The following is a 23752-nucleotide window of genomic DNA, read 5'->3' as shown; positions in this document are numbered from 1 at the left end:
AATATTATAAGATAATATATTTAATATGAATATTCCTAAATAACTAGTAAAATGGTTACTCCATTATTGTTGAGTTACAATTTGTTTCAAAAAAAATTTAGAAAAAAAATCTTTCAAAATGAACAATATAGTGAATAACAAAGTAATTTGGATAAAAAAGTCAAGATGGTAATTAAATATAAATATTTTTAAAGAAACGATAAAAAATATTTGCTTTAACCCAACTTTATAAGTGACTTGTAGACTCTTAATTCACTGACAAATGTAGTAATGAATTCTAAATGTTTTTCTTCAGATTTACTTATCACACTCTAGGTTCAGTCATGAGTTTTAATGTCACACAAGTATGGCTTGAGAAATGGAACATCTACACTCTAGGTCACGAGTTTGATAGAAGAGAAGACATTTAGGGTATTGATTGTTAATGATTTTTCTTGTATAGAATAAATATTTCCATAATGGCATATTTATGATATGTTCCATCTCCTATTGAACTCACTTCGTTAATGTAATCACCTTAAGAGTAGAAGTTATAAATTTCGCTCTCCAAATTCATTAATTGTTTTGCTTATGTTTGTTGTACCAAAAAGAGAAAGGGTACCCAACAACATATCTAGATTTGAATTTTTTTTTTTTTTTTACTTTGAAATGATTGATTAGTATTTTCCAACAAATGTGAAATATTTACTTATTATAGCACAATCAAATTATCACTTTTAAAAATAATCACACATTCACTATTGAATCAAAGTTTTGAAAAATTGAATGTGCAAGTGACCACTTTTATGTCTATGTTACATAAAACTAATGAATAAGTTGATATTGGACACTTAATATAGTTTTTTATGTCTGCATTGTAGTTACAAAGTTAAGCCCTAGTTAATTGAGAGTCAAGGTGACCCTTTTAAGGTGTTCAAACTTCCTCAAATGATAAATATGTATTATCCCCAATTTTAGAGATTTAAACTCCTACTTCCCATAGGTGCATCATTAATTTACTGATAATTGATCTCTTGATTCAATCTAATGAAGACCAATCCTACACTTCCATTAATGAGACATGAAAGAAAGAAACTATGTGTGTGTGTGCGTGTGTGTGTGTGTGTGTGTGTGTGTGTGTGTGTGTGTGTGTGTGTGTGTGTGTGTGTGTGTGTGTGTAATCTTAATAAGATTAAAATAATAAATCTATAAAGTTCCTAAATTTATATAAGAAACTAAAAACTAAAACACAACATTTCAAAAAAACTATCACCATATTTCATTTATAATTGTGACTACACAGACATAAAAACAACATTGAGCACCTAGATACAATTTTTAAATTACATTTCAAAAAAATTATCGTCATATTTTATTCATAGTTGCAAGTACACAGATATAAAAACAACATTGAGCACCTAGAGACACATTTGAGAGTTTTATTTGTGTTCGAGCAAAATTATAGGAACAATGAGTACAATTCCATTTGACACTCCTCCCTACATTTATACTTTTCCCCACAACAAAAGCAAAGAAAAGAAAGGGAGGATCCAAAGACCAGTCTTTTTTCTCTAGCAGAGGACCCAAGCACCACAACCCTCCAGCCAAGCATCCCATAACGGATTACAAATGCCAGTGAGAAGGAAATATCCGCAAGAAGAACAAATTCTTATGAAAGTTGGGCATCCCTCTACAACTCCAATTATTGTAAAAATCAATAGCCCGACAAAAGTAGATCCAAGTCCTTGGGGCCCGAAGCACAAACATATTAGAAACGTTAATGAACAAGACCTATCAAAAAAAGAGGAGCACCAAAATACAAGCATCATAAGGAACTTCCATTAAAGATTAAATAAGCATATAAATATATAAGCCTCCAAGCCTTAGATGGGCACCGAAAAAGACATTAAAAGATTAAGGGAAAACAAGAGCTATGTTACAGCAAGAGTCCAGCCTAATAGTAAAAAAATAAATATTGTTTGAATAGATTGAACAAACATTGGCATAAGTAAATGATTGTAAATAATTATAAGAAGAAAATTAAAATAAAGTAATATAAACTAATAATTATGAAAGATTAAATCAAGTAAATTAATTTTATAAGTTTTAAAATAAAATTTAATTCTTTTATAATATAAGAACATAGAATAATGAAATAGAAAATTAGAGAAAATTAGAGGAAAGTGTTGTTTGAACATATTTTTTTATTTTAAATCAATAGGTACAATATTATTTTAAATCAATTGACTTAAATAATTTCATTTATATGATGACTTCAAATTTTCTTCATAATTTATGAATTTATTCTAGCGTATTTACTATCAATCTATTTAAATAATATGTATTTCATTACTATCTACTAAAATAAAAAATTACTCAAACTTTTTTTCCAATATAAACATTAAATGGGTAAATATTGTGGTGCTTATCTCTAAATGCAATTCTATTATTGACCCTAACCTAACGTAATATAAATCTAATCTTAATTGAATTCCCATACTAAACTCTAACTTTACTTGTAAAACTAATTTGAATGCTAAACTTAAATCTCATTTTAAAATTATAATAATTAAGGAGATTAGGGATTTTATATATATATATATATATATATTTCAAAAAAATTATTATATAAAATAAAGTATATAATAAAATTTAATAACATTTATAAAATTTAATTAACTTCTATAATAAATTTTATAATTTAATTCTTAGTCCTCTTCTTTCTCCATACTACTAGTTATATATATTATATAGCATATAATATGTAAAGAGAAAGTCTAGAGATATGGAGACTTAAATTTACTTTTAAAAAAAAAACTTTTAGTTGATTAGACAATTTTTTTGTAATTTTCAAAATGAAAAATTAATTAAACCCCTAGCAAAAATAGGGTCAACCAATAAGAAAAAAGAAATACTTTTCAAGAAATTCAAAAAAAAAAAAAGACATTTCAAACATTGGAAATCATGTTTAATATTTTGCAAAGGCACAGCTTTTAAGGCAAACTAATAGCCTAAAATCAGGTGAAAACATAAGTCTCAGCCTATAAATAGGCTGGACTAATAAGGAGATAACAGGAAAGACAGTAATGAGAGAATAAATAATAATAATGATCTTACTTTAGATACATAAAATACACCCAAAAAGGGGACACATGAGTATGAAAAAAGAATGGGAAACATATTTGAACAAGTACATAGAAGTCAAACATTGTAAAGGCCTAAATTATAGGTGGCTACATGCATAGGAGTTTTTAGTTATGAGAGGAATATTTAAGGTGCCTAAAAAGTAAACAATTTAAAAGGGGTTAATTGAGGTCCATTGTGCATAAGAGGAGTATCTAAGTAAGTAGAAAGTGGAAGTAAAAAGTAAGGAGAAAATCAAAGCATACTAATTCAAGTTATAATCATATTATTAGGAAAGATTTATAATAGTAAACACATGTTTCTTGATATACAAAATAATTATTTTTCATGCTTGTATATTATTCAAACTTGTATATTTTCAAAGTGAACATGGACATCATATATTTTTTAATATATAATATATTCAAGATCATTTGGGAATTTGAAGCTATTAAAGAGTACACCCACAGGGATCGTCAGAGTCAGAAAATTTCTTCTTCTGTTCAAAGCATCAACAACTTTGTTAGATTGTCCACTCTTATATTTCAACACAAAGGAAATTTTATGCAAATACTCTACCCACTTCAAACGTAATTAATTCAACCTGTTCTCACTTCAAAAATACTAATAATGCTTACGGTTAGTGTACAAAACAAAATCTTTTTGCATCAAATAATGTCTCTATTTTTTCAAAACTTGAACAATAACATATAATACCTGATCATAAATTGATTACCTCTTCTTAGAATCATTTGACTTCTCACTATAGAAAGCTACAAGTCTTCCTTCTTCACTAAAAATGGTTCCAATGACACTTCCACTAGCATCACAATCAAATTGAAAAAATTTAGTGAAATTAGGAAAAGTAAGTGTAGGCAACTATTCCACATTTTGTTTTAATGCTTCAAAACTCTTATGTGCTCCATGTGTCCATTTGAAACCCTTTTTATTTTCTCTCATAGTCTATGTCATTGCATTGCATACTGAACTAAAATTTCTAATAAACTTCCTATAGAAACTTATCAATCCATAAAATAATCTAACTTCCCCAACATTATTAGGTGTGGGCCAATCAAGAATAAATTTTACCTTTTTAAGATCCATCAACAAAAATTACAAAGCGAAGGTACACTATTTCCTCCTTCATGAATGAACATTTCTTCAAATTAATCAACTTCTCTTCCTTCAATCTTGTGACACTTGTTTGATATGTTCAAGGTGTTCTTCTTAGTCTTATTGAATATTAAATTGTTGTCAAGATATACAATCACAAACTTACCCAATAATTTCTTCAAAACCTCATTCATCAGCCTCATGAAAGTACTAGGTGCATTAGTTAAACCAAAAGGCTTAACCAACCACTCATACAAACCTTTATTTGTCTTCAAAGTAGTTTTCCATTCATCTCCTTCATTGATTATGATATGATGATATCCACTTTTCAAGTCAAACAACCCATTATGTCATCTATCCTAGGCAATGGAAATTTATACTTTATTTTTATCTTGTTTCTAGTGCACATTCTCCATTCTCCATTCTTTTTGGATGCCAATACAACATGTACAACACAAGGATTCAAAATTTCTCTGATCAAACCCTTATCAAGAAATTATTGCACTTGCTTATTCATTTCTTTATTTTCAGCAAGTGCTAGCCTATGTGGTGCTTTGTTAGGAAAACTAGCTCCAGGTATCAAATTCATGCAATGACTAATGCTTCTTATAGGAAGAAAACCATTGGGTACATACCAAAAATAATATCTTAAAATTTTTCCAACAAAGATTCAACCTCAATTGCATGCTCAAGTTCATGTTGTTTCTTAGCCTTCCTAGGAATCAAGGAAAAAGAAACATTTTTCTTCTTCGCGTCCTTAACAAATTAGTTTCCTTCAACCAAACATACTCTTACTGTGATACAATGATTCTCATCAGGTTTCTCTACCAAGGAAACACTTGCTTCTTCCCATCAACCCAAATAGTATATTGATTCAATCTACTGTCATGCAAAGATTGTCTATCATACTGACAAGGTCTATCTAACAAAATATGATATCAATCCAGAGGCATAATATCACATAAAAATTCATCATAATAATTTCCAATCTTGAATATAACAAGGCATTTTTCACTTACTAGCAACATAAATGCTCCTTCTGGATCCAAGCAACATGATAAGGCTTAGATGTCTCAATCTTTGCATCTATAATTTGCTAACCAACTCTTTTGATACCAAATCGTCTGAACTTCCACTATCAATGATTACTTTGAAACATTTTCAAGAAACCTTCCATCTATTATTGTATAAGTTGTTTCTTATAACAAGATCTTCATTAGTCCCCTCATTCCATAGGATTCTTCTCAACATTGAATTCTCACCATACTCAAGTTCATTAGGTGATTCAGCTACGTCTTCACCAACCAAAGTGTTTCTATTGCTACGTCCAATCTTCTTGTCGAAGTTGGTACATTTGAAGACTCTATGTCCTTCTTCTCTACACTTAAAACAAGTTCCCTTGAACCAAGACATTTCTTCTCTTTTACCACCATTACTATTATTCCTAGACTAGCCAATATAACTACCTCTATTGTAATTATCTCTTTTACTAGTGGATTCTTCTTTCCATTTTGTTTTAACCTTATCTTGCATTATACTGTCAGATCTGCTACTTTCTCCATAGGTTCTACCTTTGTTTCTTTGAAATCTACCATGTCTTCCTCTTTGTCTTTGATCATGTTTGTTTGCCAACTTATCTTCATCCTTCAAGGCATACTAATATGCTTCTTTCACACTATCCAACTTAACATAACTAACCTCATCTTGAATTGATGTCTTCAAACCATTTAAGTATCTAGCCAATTTCTCAACTTTATCATCCACATTTCCATATCTAATATCCCATTTGTAGAATTCCTTAGTATATTATTTCACAATCATATCCTTTTGTCTCATATTTTCCATTCTTCTCAATGGATTAACCTAGTAATCAGCAGGAAGGAACTTCTTCTTTATTTTTTCAATCGTGTTTTCCCATGTCTTGATCTTCTTCTTTTTCTCTTTACTTCCTTTCAATCTGTAAATGATCCCACCAAAGTGAAGCATGACCCTTCAACTTGGTAACTACTATCTTTACCTTTTTATTATTAGGGGTATTTTCATACTTAAAGAACTTGTCCATTTCATTAATCCAATCCAACACTACATTAGTCTCAAGTCTTCCACCATAAGAAGAAACTTCAACCATAGGTTTGGAGTTTTCCCTAGACAAAACTCTTAGAAGCCTCTCCTAATCTTGTTCCACTTCAAGTTTAGGATTCATATTTGAAGCTACTTCATCATCACTAACATCCTCAAGATGTACACCTCTTCTTTGGGTTGTCTCAATAGCTTTAGGTCTTGTTGTCATCTACCTTAACATATCCAAATGGCATTATATGCATTTCCTCTACCTCGAACCATCTTGACAATAGTTCCTAAAAGATTGTAACTTTTTACAAGTTATAAGTCAGATTCTAGATCTGCCACCCTACAACCAATCCAATTAAGGTTCTCCACGATCTCAATCTTCACAAGAAAAGAAACCTTGCTCTGATACCACCTGATGAAGGGATGGTAGGGGAAGGAGCCAAGTCCAATCTCCTAACACCTTGCCAAGAGTACACATAGAAGCAAATGCATATTCAACATCAAGAATCAAGAGATCTACTAATGTAAGAGCATCTTCAGTCTTTAAGCAATCTTGCATCAATGATAAATATTTCCAATTTTCTATACCAATCTGTTATTTGTGTAGTAGTCATTGCTTTTGTTTACATGTTATGTGTAGTTGTCATCATGTTGAGGACATATCCTAGATCCTTGTCCTAAGTGCACAAATTCTTATGTTGGATTTTTCTCAAGTTCTTTGTCGAAGTTGAGGATGTGTTTCCCTACAGTTTTCACCATGCATAATGTGTTGATTTGATTGGCGTAGTTTTGATTGCTTACTAGGTGTCTTGTATAGTTAGGATTTGAATCCTACACACACATGTGGAACTACCTTCAAGCGCGTGAGATTTCATATGACCCTTGGTGTGGGCTTTTATTTGCTCTTCCAAGTATTGTCCTAAATTATAATTAATGCTTGACTAGCTAACTTGTAGCTTAGTTGGCTATAAAAGAAGCTTGGTTAGATGTAGAGGGATGACAAAATATATAGAGAGAGATAGTAAAAAGATCAAAATAAATTAGAAGATGGGGAAAGTTAGAAGATATGAGCTAAGGCTCTGATTTTGTATACTTTTTGTTTTGTTTAAGGTCATAGCCCAAAAGGCCTCACAATTGCACATATTATGATTATTCTTTATGGGAAGTTAAATAATTACACCTAAAATGTGTTGCATTTGGCCTCATGGTCTTTGTGGATTCATTTGAAATATGTATAGCTTCTATGTGTAACTCTTAGCAGGGGAGAAGGTTGCACTTGAGTTTATTCTACATGTTGCTATAGGTCTTTGCTTGAAACCTCCTTGCATCGGGTGGTATAAGAGCAAGTTCTTTATTGTGGATTGGATCATGCAGAACCTTATTGGATTGATTGGAGGGTGGGAAATCCATAATCAAACTTGAAGTTGAACAAGATGGAGAAAGGCTCTTGAAAGTTTTGTCTAGGAAAAATGTTCAACCTGCTATTGAAGTTATTTGTTATGATGGAGGACTTGAAACTCATGTAGTATTGGATTGGATCTCTGAAATAGAAAAACACTTTGAGTATGAAGGTAATCTTGATAATAAGAAGGTTAAGATAGTATTCACAAAGTTGAATGGTCATGTTTCTCTTTGGTGGGATCATTTACAAACTGAAAGACAAAAAAGGGGAATAGAAAATATCAAAACATGAATGAAGATGCTAGGAAAGATGAAGAATAAGTTTCTTCCATCAGACTACCATGTTAGTGTATTGAAAAAGATGCAAAATTTAAGGCAAAAAGACATGGGTGTGAAGTAAAATATATCGAGGAATTCTACTAATTAGATATCGGAATTAAACATGTGGATGATGAAGTGAAGAAAGTGGCTAGATACCTGAATGACCTAAGGACATCAATTCAAGATGAGATCATCTATGCTAAGATGGATAATGTAGAAGAAGCATATCAATATGCTTTGAAGGCCAAAGAAAGATTGGCAAAGAAACATGATCAAAGACAAAAAGGAAGAGGTGGCAGATTTTAGAGAAGTAGAGGTAGAACATATGGAGAATGTAGCAGATTTGATAGTACAATGCAAGATAAAGGAAAATTAGAATGCAAGGAGGAACATGCTGGCAAAAGAGGTAACTACACTTGGGTTAGCTATACTAGTTACACTAGGAACAATAATGGTGGAAAAAGAGGAGAGATCTTGGTTTAAAGGTACGTTTTATAAGTATGGAGAAGGACATAGGGCATTTGAATATACTAACTCTAGAAAGAAGATTGGAGGTAATAACCAAAATACTTTACCTTGTAAAGAAGTTGATGAAATGCCTAATGAACCTAAAAATGGTGAGAACCTGGTGTTGAGAAGGATAGATTGTGGAATGAAGAAGATAAAGAGGAACTTGTTTTGAGGAGAAGTCTATTCAAGACCAGATGTAAGATAGCTAGGAAATGTTTAAAAGTAATCAATGATAGTGGAAGTTCTGATGATTTGGCATCCAAAGAGCTTGTTCACAAATTGCAATTGCAAAGATTCAGACATCTTATGCCTTACCATGTTGCTTACATCCAAAAGGAGCATAAATTACTTGTAAGTGAACAATGTCCTATCAAATTCAAAATTGGGAATTATTATGACAAAGCCTTGTGCGATATTATACCTATTGATTGTTCTCATATTCTTTTGGGTAGACCTTGGTAGTATGATAGACAAGCTTTGCATGATGGTAGATTGAATCAATACACTATTTGGGTTAATGAGAAGAAACAAATATTGTTGCCTTTGATGGAAAAGATTGATAAAAGTCATTGTACCATAGTCATAGTATGCTTGGTCGAGGGTAATAAGTTTGCAAGAGAAATGAAAGAATGGAATGTTTGCTACGATTTGATTCCTAGAAAAATTGAGACAAAAAACAAGATGAGTTAGAACATGAACCTAAGATTGAACCTTTGCTGACTGAATTTCATGTTAACATTTCTAATAATGTACCTAATGGTTTTCCTCCTATAAGAAGTATAAGTCATTATATGGATTTGATACCTAGAGCTAGTTTACCTAATAAAGAAACACATAGATTAACACCTGATGAAAAGATTGAGTTGAATAGGAAAGTGCACAAATCTCTTGAGAAAGGTTTGATTAGAAAAAGTTTGAGTCCTTTTGCAATGCTTGTTGTGTTAGCACTTGAGAAGAACAAAGAATGTGCACTAACTCTAGAGCTATAAATAAAATAACAATGAAGTACACATTTTCTTTAACTAGGATGGATGTCATAATGGATAGTTTAAGTGGAGCATAGTATTTTACAAAGATTGATTTGAAGAGTGAATATCATCAGATTAAAAGTAGATAAGGAGATGAGTGGAACACTACTTTTAAGACTAATGAAGGTTTGTACATGAGTGGTTAGTTATGCCCTTTGGTCTAACTAATGCACCTAGCACTTTCGTGAGTTTGATGAATGAAGTTTTGAAGAAAGTCTTCGGTAAATTTTTGATTTTATACCTTGATGATATTTTGATATTCAATAAAAGTAAGGAAAAACATCTTGAACATATCATACAAGTATTGCAAAAGTTGAAAGAAGAAAAGTTGTTGATTAATTTGAAGAAATGTCCATTCATGAAAGAAGAGATTGTGTACCTTGGTTTTGTAATTTTGAAGATGGACTAAAGATGGATCCTAAAAAGATGAAAGTTATTCTTGATTGGCCTACACTAGAAACTACATGAGAGGTAAGACCATTTCATGGATTGGCAAGTTTCTATAGGAAGTTTATTAGGAATTTTAGTTCTATTTGTAATGTTATGACTAAAACTATAAGAGAAAATAAAAAGGATTTCAAATAAACACATGGAGCACAAAAGAGTTTTGAAACATTGAAACAAAAGATTCTGGAATCACCTACACTTTCTTTCCTTGATTTCAGTAAAGTGTTTCAAGTTGAATGCGATGCTAGTGGAAGTGCAATAAGAGCTATTTTGAGTCAAGAAGGAAGACTTGCAACTTTCTTTAGTGAAAATTTGAATGGTGCTAAGAGAAAACATTCATTTTATGATTAGGAATGTTATGTTATTGTTCAAATTTTGAAGAAATGGAGACATTATTCGATGTCTAAAGATTTTATATTGTATACTAACCATAAAGCTTTGTAGTATTTGGGAAGTCAAAATAAATTGAATCAGAGACATATGAAGTGGGTTGAGTTCTTGTAGAAATTTTCCTTTACATTGATGCATAAAAGTGGATAGTTAAACAACTTTGTTGATGTCTTGAGCTAAAGAATAAATTTGTTGACAGAGCTTATAGTTGGGGTACTTGGTCTTGATGCTTGAAGCATTTCTATGAGATTGATCATGATTTTTTAGAATTCTAGAAGGCTTGTAAGGAGCAAATAATGTTTAATAAGTGGACTGATTATTTCATTTAGTAAGACATGTTGTTTAAGGGAAATTTGTTATGCATACCTAGAGGATCTATGAGAGAGAACATAATGAAGGAAAAACATAGTGGTGGACTTACTAGACATTTTGGGATTCATAAAACAATAAAATTAATTTCAGTTAGATACTTTTGGCCACATATTTAGAAGGGATGTTCAGAGAATGGTTTGAGGTTGCAAAATTTGCCAAAAAACTAAAGAAACTAGTCAGAATTTGGGATTGTATTCGCCTTTGCATGTACCTGATAAGCCTTGGGAAGATATTAGTATGGACTTTGTTATTGGGTCACCTAGAACTTAGAGGGGTAAAGATTCTATTTTGGTTGTGGTTGACATATTCTCAAAGATGGCTCATTTCATACCTTGTAAGAGAACATCTGATGCATTACAGTAGTTGAGTTATTCTTCAAGGAAGTGGTAAGATTGCATGGTTTGCCTAAGATTATTATTTCATAAAGAGATACTAGGCTTACTGGTTATTTTTGGAAGACACTTTGGAGGAAGTTGAATACGAAATTGAAGTGTAGTTCTACACTCCACCCTCAAACAAAGGAACAAACTGAAGTTGTGAATAAAAGCTTGGGTAATTTGATGAGATGTTTAGTTGGAGATATGCCTGCTAACAAAGATTTAGTGTTGGAACAAGTAGAGTTTGCATACAATAATTTTGTGAATAGGATCTCTAAGAAGAAACAATTTGATATTGTTATAGGATTTCATCCTAAGGGAACGATAGAGTTGAGACATTTTCCTACTAAGACATGAAGAAGTATTAAAGCCAAGGATTTTTCCATTCTCATGAGTGCTTTACATGTTGAAGTAAAAGGAAATTTGGAGGACAATAATCTGAAATATAAACAAAGAGATGATAAGAGGAAGAGACAAAGTTTTTATGAAGATGGATGGGGTTATGATTCATTTTAAGAATAATAGATTTCCAATTGGTACCTACACCTACAACAAGCTAAAGATGAAGAAGTTTGGTCCTTGTAAGATTTTGAAGAAATTTGATAATGGAAATGCTTATGAAGTGGAGTTACCAAAAGACATGGATATTTCACCCACATTCAATATTGCAGATATCTTTGAGTACTTTGAATCATATGATGAGTTGGAAGATAACCGAGATTATCGCAAAAAGACAAGTGACCATATTGAGAAGATCCTAAATAGAAGAATAAATAATAGTACAAGAGGAAAAGACTACATGGAATACCTAGTTCAGTGGAAAGACAAGATAGTTGAAGATAGTTCATGGACTAAAAAAGCTAAGTTGGATCTCTATGATTTAGGTCAAAATAAGAGGAATGCTCGATGTGGACATCAGTTTTTTATTAACCCTAGGTGTCTGATGCAAGAGCATCTTGGGTCTTTGAGCAATTTTGCATAAACCAAAAATATTTCTAATTTTTTGTACTAGTTTGTTGTTTGCATGGTAGCCATTGTTGCTTTTGTTTTCATGTTATGTGCAATTTTCAACATGTGGAGGACCTATCTTAGATCCCTGTCCTAAGTACACGAATTCTTATGTTGGATATTTCTCGAGTTCTGTGTTGAACTTGTGGTCGTTTTTCCCTGATGTTTTCACCTTTTCTAACATATGGATTTGATTGGTGCAATTTTGATTACTTACATGGCATCTTGCACAATTAGGAGTCTACTCCTAACACACATGTGGACCTACATTCAAGTGTGTGAGATTTCATATGATCGTTGGAGTGAGTTTTTGTTTACTCTTCCAAGTATGGTCCTAAATTGTAATTAATACTTGACTAGCTGACTTGTGGCTTAGCTAGCTATAAAAGAAGCTTTGTTAGATGTAGAGAGATAACAAGATAGATAGATAGAGACAATAAGAAGATCATAATGGATTAGAAGATAAGGAAAGTTAAGATGAAGTTAAGGCTTTGATTTTGTATACTTTTTTTTTTGTTTAAGGTCACAACTCGAAATGCCTCATAGATGGGCATGTTCCAATTATTCTTTGTGCAAAGTTAAATAATTACACCTAAAATTTGTTACATTTGGCCTCGTTTTCTCTATGGATTCATTTGAAATGTGTATAGCTTTCATGTGTAACTCTTAGCAGGGGTAGAAGGTTGCAATTGAGTATATTCTACATGTTGTTGTAGGTCTCTACTTGCACTCGCCTTGCATCATTTACTAATTGATTAGGCAACTTGCATGATCAAATATACATTCAAAACATCCAACATGCTCAACTGTAAGGGCTTTTAGGTTGCGGCCTATACAAAGACAAAATATAGTCACAGAGCTCAAAGATCACCTTCTTCATCTTCCATCTATTCTCTATTGCCTTCCTATCCCCAAAAGCTTACTTTCGTACATCTAATCCAAGCTCTTATATAGCCAACAAGACCACAAGCCAACACATTAGGTATTAAATTATAGATAGGCCTTGCCTTGGACGAGGAGAAAACAAAGAAATATCTAATTGTCAAATAGAATCTGTGCTCTTAGGAATAGATCCACATGTGATCCAAGAGATGTCTTTTAACTACACAAGATGCCACATCATCATAGAAAACTACAGTAAAATAAATTCCACAAAGTGTTGCATGAAACACATAGTGATGAGTGAGTGAAGAAAGAACAATGATCATTAGATTTGTGCACTTAGGGTAAGGATCACCAAAGGGTTCACAATAAGATGCCAACTACAAACAACTTGAAACCACGAGCAGTAATGGCTACTCCTCGAACAACAAAATGGTATATAAAATAAAGCAATTTTTTTTGTTGATGGGAGATTTCTTATTGACCCAATATGCTCCTACATCAATATAGCATATAGATATAAATATACATAAAAATGATAAGCCATATGATGAAGTATCTAGTTTAGCTATAAGGAAAATAGAGGCCAAAACCATACACACAAAAAAGAGGTTGCAAACTGTTGGTGTAAATACGTATTTACTATTTACACTTTACTTAAGTTTACTTAGGTTAATGCATTATTTTATTATATTGCATTATTTTATTATTTATTTTGTGAGACACTTAGGAGTTTGTGCACCTTTATGAGTTGTCATGTTGACAACACAGAAGTATGCAACTCTAATTCAGTACATGGCGTCTACAACATGTGCCTAGTTGTATGACTTATCATGTAGCTGATTCCTAGGCATTCTAGATGCATCTCAGAGTCCTTTATATACAAGCACTCCTGGTGTACTTTCATTCATATTGAATCAAATACATATCGATATTTTGATCATACTCTTTCTGGTCTACAGTTGTGCTTGTGTTTGAGTTTTTAGTTCTTGGGTGAATTTTTCCCTAAGGCAAATTCTTACATGGTATCAAAGCTTGGAGAATTTCTCTTCCCATAGTTCTTTGAGACCATTGTTGCTTCAGCACCTCAGCCTGAATCCTAAGTACTACGAAAATTATTTTCGTCTAGAGCTAGAACGGACCTCGCCATTGCGTTCGAAATGTCAATTCGGTGCAAATCAGCTATAAATTCGACTACCTTAGGCCAAAATCGATTGTGAGGCAAAACATTTTTACAAATTGGCACTCAGAGGCCCAATTTGCAAGTTCGGGTATGATCTTTTAGATCTGCTATTTTAATTTTCAGATCTGATTATTTCTCTGTAATTTCAAATTCTTCTTTTTTTGAAAGAAAAAAATTCCCTTTGGGCAGTAGAGAATTTTTTTTGCACAAGTACTAGGTAGTCACACCCTAGCCTTGTGCAGAGAATATTCAACAAAATATTCCTTTAAGGAGTAGCATATTCCACTGTTACTAGTGAATATTCCATACTTATACGACAACAAATTGGCAAGCATATTCTATTTTATTGGTGAGCCTTAACATTTCTATACCCTTTGGCCACTACACACAAAGCCCAGCGGATGGATTTATAACAATCCCGGCGGCCTCCTTGTTACATAGCATTGTTGGCTTTCTCCATTTAAACTTGGTGTTGCGCTATCCCACAGTGAATGGGGATAAATCCCACAAACCTCTAACAGAGGTCGATCCTTCCTGACCCTCGATGGTAAGGTTACTAGTGGAGCTACCACCCACACGCTAGCCATGAAGCATTTTTCGACACACCTTTTTATTCTCCAATGCCTGTGAAATGTTTTCGTTTCGTACTCCAGTTTTGAAGCAGATCTTTGGTGCCCATCTGTTTTTCCTAATGGATAAAACAAGATCCCGGTGACATATTTTTTCACCCACCACGAAATGTTAGTAGCGTCAGCTATAACCCCCGCGCCACACATCAATGCCACACATTTTTTGAAGTCTACCTTGCAGATTTTGTATCAAATCCCTACCTGCCACATTGAAAACCCACAGCGCTCGTCACATAAATTGCCCATATCAGCACATGACTCAACGTACATGTCATTTTTGTTGACTCAACAGTCATACACCTCAATGTCATCTTCGTACAGTGCCACATGTCGTCTTCCATACAATCGTACGCCTAGTCCACCTGCCACATCACCGAGGCAACTTTTTTTGCATTGACGTCAGCCAGACACGAGGTTAAATTTGATGGTCGTTTGACCGTCATTTCCAGACTTTTTATAATTGTAGTGGCAGTCATTTGACCATCAAATTTAAGCACACAGTTTTCTTTCCAGACCCCTCTTTAGATTGCTTTTTGATTTGGCAGCCTGACTTTGCGAAGCCATAACTTGGACATCTAGACTCCAACTCAGATGCAATTTTTTTAATATTTTGGGTAGAATAACCTGAACTTTTTAGTGGTGGTGTTCTTTTCTAGTTTTGGTGCAAGGTTTTGTTAGAAATTGCGACTATACCTATTCAATCTTACATTTTGCAACTTCAAACGCTCCGTACAGGCTCATCTGGACACGAAAATATGTTCTATTTTTTTTGAAAGTGCATTATTTTTCATCTACTTTCCATATCTATAGTTAGATTCTAGGGTTATGTGGACAAAAATATCACTTTGAAAACTAGGGCTTTTTCTGCATTGTATTGCTTTGATTTCTTTTCAAAATTGTTGTACATCTGAGCTACAATGCTTAGTGACAGATTTTGGCCTCAAAAGACAGTTGTAAAAAGAAAAAGCAAAAGTCCACTTTGTACATTTTGACAAGTGGTCTATTGTACAAGCACTACATATAAAGTGCCAAAAACTTCTTCTTCTTCTTTTTTTTGGCGGGGGGGGGAGGGTCTTTTGATTGAGTGAAAAGGGGGGGCATGTATTGTGTTTTGTGTCTCTCTTGTGTGCTCTTTTCATTTTTTACATCATGGGTTCACCTAAATGTCCACTTCTAACTTCACACAATTATTCTACATGGAAAGATATTGTATGGAGTAGATTAATGGCAGAAGGTCTAAATCTTTATGTTGATGGTACAATTCCAGAATCCACTAATGCTAAAGAACTCATTGATTGGAAAATTATAGACAATCAAGCTTTAGGAATTATCAAAAGTTGTGTACATAGAGATCTCTTCTTCCACATTGCCAATTTCACGGAATCCAAACCTGCATGGGACAAACTTGAATCATTGTATGGTAAGATGGATGAGGAAAAGGCATTTCAGATTGAGGACGATCTACTTCTCTTGGATCCAAAGAACTTTGATAGAATTCAAGATTACATCAACAAAGCCAATGAGTATAGGGCACTACTTAAAGATTGTGGAAATCCCATGAAGGATGAAAAGTTGATTCATCACATCATGAAGAGGCTACCTTCAGAGTATGTTTTCTTTGTTTCGAGTTATAATACTCATAGGTTGACCATGGAAAGTGCTTTCCAAAAGCCTACATTTGATGCATTTGTAGAGATGTTGATTGTTGAACAATCTCACTTGATAGATTTGGGACTTCTCACGACATCAAAGGCCAAAGCATTGGTGGCTAGTGATGAGCACCAATCTAGTCAAGGAGGGAAAAATAACAAGAAGAAGAAGCAGTGGAAGCATAAATCACAATCTGAGACACAACAATCCTCCTCATAACAAGGCAATTCTTCTTCCAACAAGAAGGGAAATAATGAAAAGAAGGACAAACTTTTCTGTGCATATTGCAAAAAGCCAAATCATGATGAGCATCATTGCAAGACTAAAATAATCGATGAGTTGGAAAACCTACTTAAGAAGAAAAAAATTCAAGTGCCAAGTACTTCCAAGGATTCAACTACAACCTCTTCAAAGGGAAAAAGGAAAGCACTTATGGCAAACACAAGTTCTTCTTCGGAATGGATATTTGACTCAGGTGCCTCCTATCATATGGGTTCTTCAAAGGGAGACTTTTCTTCATTGAAGCAGTCACAGGTACTGTACATCTTTGTGGGAGATGATACCAAAATGGAAGTTGAAGGAAAAGGACATGTGGAGATGGAAAATGGGGAATTCAAAGACATTCTCTACATTCAAAATCTTAGCTCTAATCTCCTCTCAATTTACCAAATCACTCACCTTGGAGATGGCAACAAAGTTGAGTTCCTTCCAGATTCAGTAATGGTGCGCAGTCTTAGAGATGATTCATTGGTTGCAATGAGGAAAGTCAATCATGACAAGAGACTTTATTCCTTCTCCCACTTTGTGCCTAAGTCTCCTTCACATGCCTTGTTAACTCAATCTAATACACAAATCAAACTATGGCATGAGCGGTTTGGTCATCTTGCCTTCCACTATCTTTAGCAACTTTGCTCAAAACACATGGTCAAAAGTCTACCTAACATCAACTTTTCTAAGGGTGAGTGTTCATCATGTTCAGTGGATAAGCATCTCGAGGAGAAGTATGATAAAGGGAAGTCTTCAAGAGCACCAATTGTTCTTCAGTTTGTTCACATGGTATTAGCAGGATCTTTTGCAATGACATCAGTCAGCCAAGGCTGCTACATCCTTACTTTTGTTGATGACTTTTCACGCTTCACATGGATGTGGTTGATAAGCTTCAAGCCTTCAAGATTCATGTTGACCACAAATCCAAGAAAGCCATCAAGGTTCTACCAATGGACAATGAAAGTAGATATATGGGTAGAAGACTTAAGGACTTTTGCAAACTTGAGGGAATTGATCTTTAGAATCCACCAACATTCAGTCCGCACAAGATAGATGTTGCAGCACTGAGGATTAGAACTCTCAAATCCATGGCAAGTTGCATGATAAAAGCCAAGTCTCTTGATCCAACACTTGAATTCAAAGCCATTAGCAATGCCACTCACATACTTAATAGGTCTCCTCATAATGCCCTAGATAGTAAAACTCCTTTTGAGGCATGGTGCGGCAAAAAACCATTTGTGAGTCACTTCAATGTCTTCGATTGTCCCGCATGGGCAAACCTATCTTCCAAGGGATGCAAGGCACCACCACCTAGGCCTTGTACTTTCATTGGTTATGAAGACAATTGAGACTCATGAGATTTTTATGGAGAAGGATGTACACTTTAAGGAAAGTTCACCCAGCTTATCCTTTAATCCTCTCCACACTTCATACACTATGGAAATTAATAGTGACACCAACGATAGTGCTTCAACAAATTCAGACATGTAGGGTTCTATAGGCAATTGCAACGAGAGGTCACAACATTAGTATAGTCCACATGCATACATTGCCACAGTGATAGAACTAGCAAAGTAGGGTACAACTTGTCTTCCAGCTTTAGCAACAAGGGATGACTACATGGAAAACATTGCAAGTTTGTTCATAGAGTCACACACTATAGATTTGGGATATAGCCTTGATGATTTACATCTTCTCTTTGATGAAGATGATCCTTGTACAGTTGTTGTGAGGGCTCACTTTGACCCTCATGTCCATTCTCTACATGATCGATCTTTACAAGTTGACATGATTATGGGTCCTTATGAACAATAGTTATCAGAGGTCTCTTTATCAGTTGAGACAAATGGTTCATTGGAACAGGTTCAACAGACATCCTTGTCAGATCTACATTCGTTCTTTTCAACAGTGTTGGAAGGGGCAACCACCAGCATCAACACATGGACACTTGAGTAGGCTTCAGGGCCACCATACATCTTCGGGACTGTATCTTTGACTTTGTTTCTTCCAAAGGGGAGGAACATCATTCTACACTCATGGACCAGCTTCTTCCTTGCAACAGTAGTCACTGGTCGACATTCTTCCTTTGGGGGGTGGGCGGGACTACCTTGTTTCTCTTCCTCTTCTTTCTTATGGGGGGGACTTTTTCCTCTTATGAGGTTTTGTTCTTCTCATTCTTCACTATTGTATATACTTGATGTATGTCATAATGGGGGGGTCTTGATTACTCCATCCATCCATGCATCTTGTCTTTTATCTCTCTGTTTGGGGGAGGGTTTTTCCCGTGAGGTTTTCCCTCTTTCTCCACTTTATGAGAGATTGCATTTCATTATGTACATGGGTACCTAACATAGCCTAGTAGTCGAGACCCATTATGCATTTCATCCTAGTTTTCATAAGTTTAAGGGCATTCCCCTAAGTTGCACTTAAGGGGGGGAATTGTTGTAAATACGTATTTACTATTTATAATTTTCTTAAGTTTACTTAAGTTAATGCATTATTTTATTATTTATTTTGTGAGACACTTAGGAGTTTGTGCACCTTTATGAGTTGTCATGTTGACAACACAGAATTACACAACTCTAATTCAACACATGGTGTCTACAACATTGGAGTTTGCATCATTCATTGAGTTGTCATGTAGACAACACAGTTATTCACACTCCCTTTTTAGCACATGTTGTTTACAACATAAATTTGCGTGTTACACCATTGTAGGCTTATCCTCTCATCATCGCACTTACTTATGTGCTTAATGGAGGATAACCCATATCTGGTGGACATGTGCCTGGTTGTATGACTTATTATGTAGCTGATTCCTAAGCATTCTAGATGCATCTCAGAGGCCTGTATATATAGGCACTCCTAGTGTACTTTCATTCATATTGAATCGAATACATATCAATATTCTGATCATACTCTTTTTGGTCTACAGTTGTGCTTGTGTTTGAGTTCTTTGTTCTTGGGTGAATTTTCCCCTAAGGAAAATTCTTACACAAACATGAACATTTAGAGACTTGCAAATGAACTAGAGCCACCATATAGATGCTTGAGGAAGCCAAAAAAGGGAACAAATGCTTAAGAAATATGTGGAGGATAAGTTGGCCCATGACAACTTAAGAATTTGACGGCACTAAAGACTCCTTTCACTTTAGTGGTCAGATTCCTATTTGTACATTTTAATAATTCTATAGTTATTTTTCCTTGTTTTTAAAAAGTATTAAGGCATCCAACTCTTGGCCTACTAAAGGAAAGAGAAAGAGTTTCTATTATTTACTATGTTGGGTGACCAAATATTTGGATTTACAATTAGTTTGTAACATATGCAATCACCTCATTTATAAGACACACCTTGTTAAGCATAGAATAGTCCCCCCCACCCACCCCAATGACATGGTAGTCTGCTAGAGGTTGTATAAGGAAGTTGTATCATCATTTGGAACTACATATCTATGTATGTGTGTACACGTGCATGCAAATGTGTGAAATGTGTTTAATAATCAATCCAAACTTAAAGAGGACTAATATACACGTGATTTCTCATAAGCTTAAGGAAAATACATTTTAACATTTGTTTCAAACCCCAAGACATTCAAAAAATATTATGAGTCTAATCTACAAATATTCTTCACTCATGTAATGAAACATCCTCTCAACTATACTTTCTTAATTTAAATATCATAAATTATTAATCACAACTATTAATTAAATTGTAATCATTTGATCAACCTAAGTTAACCCTAAGAAAACCTCATTTTCTTATACAAAAATATATGTCATATCTTACTTGGCATCCATTTGCCTATGTATTTTATTATTATTAGCTTGAAAATACTTCCCCACATAGGTTAAAGAAACCAATGTCTAAAATAGTCCTTAAACTAATATACCAATGTCTAAAATAACCCTTAAACTAATTTACCAATGTCAAGTAGATATAACTCCAAGAATAATTTTGTTGAGAATTTCTGTTTCATTTTCATAGCATTTATCAATGTACACACAATAGTTTTGATATATAATTATTATGTAACTTAAACATCACAAAAGATATCATGCATGACCACTCAATTAGGTTACAATGATAATAGAAGATTTTTTTAATAAGAAAAGTGCTCACAAGCACAAACATTTAGCAAACAAGTTGAAGCCAACACTATAAATCTAAGTAGGAACAAAAAAAAGTAATACTATTGCCCAAGAAATATGTGGAGGGTGACACATTAAGAATATAAGGATATTAAAGAGTCCTTCAACCTTAGTGGCTAAATTCCCTTCAATTAGAATATAATCTATACATATTAATTAGTTTATTTTATTCCATATGATATATTAAGTCATTCCAATACACACCTTCAAAAAAATTCAATAATTGATTATGTTGGAAAATCTCTTTTTATTATTTGCAAATGGTTTATAACATACGCAATTCTTCATATATAAGATACAACTAAGTATAATGTAAACATAAAAACATACAGATCTTACTTGCTATAATAATGAATGAATAAATTTTATTGACACTTCATCATTAAATTTAATAAAAATAAAGGAATTCACCTAGATACCTCACATGTTCCTATGAATCTTATTTTGCAATTATGTTTATATGTAATATTGTAAAAATTGATAAACACAATGTTTGGTTTCAATATACAGTTAGTAAATTTGATTGTATCTCATACATATGATTGTTTAGTCGAAGATAAATTGTAATTTAAATAAATGTTTCCTCAAATTGTTCCAATTCATTATTAAAAAAATAACACAATCGTCTATATTTATACTTTCTAATTTGATTCCATAAGAAAAAGAAAAAGAAACCTACCTCTCCACATGCTCTTCACTTTAAGCATGAAAAGAGATCTACACAAACATTTTGTTTCAGTGACTTTTAGGTTGTAATTAGCACCTCTTTATAAATAAGACAGATTTTTTCATATGGTAGCAAATAGGAAAGCAATGCCCCATCTGTGAATACTCTACATAGATGGATACAATATTTAAACTTAATAAAAACAACAAACATCATAATAAGTGTGGATTTAACAAATGAGAAAGGAATTTGATAAACTAGACTCATGATAAGTAGGAGATGTTTTTTCTACAACAACTCAAATTGTGATATTTCTAGACTCAACTACTTAGTTCTTGAATCAAATTCATTGACCCATGTTTCACGGGTAGTAGTTCACACAAACCCATCTCTCATGAGAATGAAATGAACACTCGACACTCATTAGATCCAAGTGATGCTCTTAGAGGTGGTTATTGATTCCCATAAGAGATGGGTTCGTGTGAATCATCCATTCTCATCAAAGATGGGTTTGTGCAAACCATTACTTATAAAACATGGGTCAATGAGTTTGACTCAAGAACTACACAGTTGAATCGCGGTGACAATATCACAATACTAGACACTTGTTCATACATAATTGAATCTTGGTGGCAATATCAAAATACTAAACTCTTGTTCATACAGAGTTGAATCCTAATAACAATCTATCACAATACTAGACTCTTGTTCATATAAAATTGAATCCTCAAAATAAATCTATCACAATACTAACTCCTCTTCACCTAACTACTTAGTGAAAACACTTGTTTAGATAATATGCTTGCTTAGATTCAGATTTATTTTTTGAAAAAACCACATACACATATTTTATCTCAATGGAAAACACATACCTACATTCCGACCAGCCCTGTTATAGTATCAAATGGCATCTGCAACGCCCACATTTTCCCCCCTGCAACTTTGATCCGTCAATCGGCATCTCTCCATAAACCGGACGATTTTCTCCACAAAATCCTTCGCCTGAGGGCAATTTTCATTCTGTGGAGAGTTAAAAAAACAATGCCCCATCTCTGCAAACTCCACAAGCTCCACATCCTGCCCAACTCTTCCCATTTCCCTACAATACTCAATCTGCCGATCATAAAAAATGTCCATCTTCCCCACAAGAACAATAACAGGAGGCAGCAAAACCTCCCCAACACTCGGAATCAACGGATTCATCACATAATAATCCTTATTCTCGCCCTCCGGCAGAGAAAGCCTTGCTCCCTTCTCCACCGCCTCAATCGAAACCAGGGCCAAATCAGCCCCATTCTCAATCTCAGATCTACTCTTTTTCTCCTTAACAAACCCCGGATGCATCAAAATAACCCCCAAAATCTTGTTCCTCCCGGCAGAAAGCGCAACCTGGTGTGCCAGATTTGCCCCCACGCTGTCCCCTGCCAAAAAGAGGAACCCCAGGTCGCCGCGGGAGCGGAGGGGTTCGAACCCGGGTCGATCGATGCAGTTCAGAGCTGAAATACAATCTTCACAGCTTGCCGGCAGGCGGTGTTCTGGGGCGAGCCGGTAAGCCACGGAGACCCAAATCGATCCAGTTGCTATGGACAATCGAGAGCAGAGGCCGTGAAACATTTGCCATGAAGGATCCCCTGTGCAAAACCCCCCTCCATGGAAGTAGAGCACAACTGGTAACTTGGATTTGCCGGTGGCAGAAGCTTCTTCCGGCAGGAAGATCCTTGCCCAGAGGCCTGTAGTCTGATCCAGTGTTACATCCGTTGTGGAGACGCCGTTAATGAAGCAATCGGAGTTGCAGGGCACTTTGCTGGTCAGTATATTGGTAGTTTCTTCCCTTTTTATTGAGCCGTCTTCGTATAGCGTTACGAATCCTGGAAGCTCTTCTTTTATTGCTGCTGAATTGTTCTTGTTTAACTCCATTTTTGTTTTTCCCCTGTTTTTGGGATTGCTTTGGGGGGATTTGAGCAGGGATTGAAGATGAGAGTAGAGATGGATCTTTGTTTTAGTGTGTTTTTCGGAGTTTGGCTGAAAGGATGTAGACCTGTTTTGACGTTTTCTTTGGAGATGACTGTCGTCTCAAGTAGGTGGAAGCCATGAATGTTAGGTGCCCTGGTTCTTGTGCTTTTTCGTATGAAATTTTGACAGGTTGGTGTAGATAGGTAGGAGATTTTGGTTACTGATATCTCTTA

General features: G+C 34.2%; 1 protein-coding gene across 3 annotated transcripts; it reads right to left on the bottom strand.

Annotated features, from left to right (window-relative positions):
- Nucleotides 1-1327: 1327 nt before the first annotated feature.
- Nucleotides 1328-23483, bottom strand: LOC149540412 (strigolactones hydrolase CXE15-like). Of its 3 annotated transcripts, XR_016356396.1 has the most exons (3): nt 22439-23483; nt 3839-3922; nt 3361-3601 (listed from the first exon to the last, which is right to left on the bottom strand). XR_016356396.1 is itself a non-coding variant. In XM_089801515.1 (2 exons), the coding sequence occupies exon 1, from the start codon at nt 23481-23483 to the stop codon at nt 22467-22469; it is 1017 nt and encodes a 338-aa protein (XP_089657641.1). In that variant the 3' UTR covers nt 1328-1770; nt 22439-22466. The 3 variants fall into 3 exon arrangements, 2 of the variants coding, with proteins under 2 accessions (XP_089657641.1, XP_089657642.1); XM_089801515.1 differs by lacking the exons at nt 3361-3601; nt 3839-3922 and adding an exon at nt 1328-1770; XM_089801516.1 differs by lacking the exons at nt 3361-3601; nt 3839-3922 and adding an exon at nt 1328-1723.
- Between the last annotated feature and the right edge of the window lie 269 nt (nt 23484-23752).

Source organism: Cupressus sempervirens, chromosome 9 (assembly GCF_028749045.1).
Source record: "Cupressus sempervirens isolate cs-2001-9-10 chromosome 9, ASM2874904v1, whole genome shotgun sequence".
Taxonomy (NCBI): Eukaryota; Viridiplantae; Streptophyta; class Pinopsida; order Cupressales; family Cupressaceae; genus Cupressus; species Cupressus sempervirens.
The sequence above is the reverse complement of the archived record's forward strand: the minus strand, read 5'-3'. Positions and strand labels throughout refer to the sequence as shown.

Bases quoted from the DNA above. Each gene is read 5' to 3' on its own strand.
- LOC149540412 (XM_089801515.1), bottom strand. From the start codon at position 23,483: ATGGAGTTAAACAAGAACAATTCAGCAGCAATAAAAGAAGAGCTTCCA.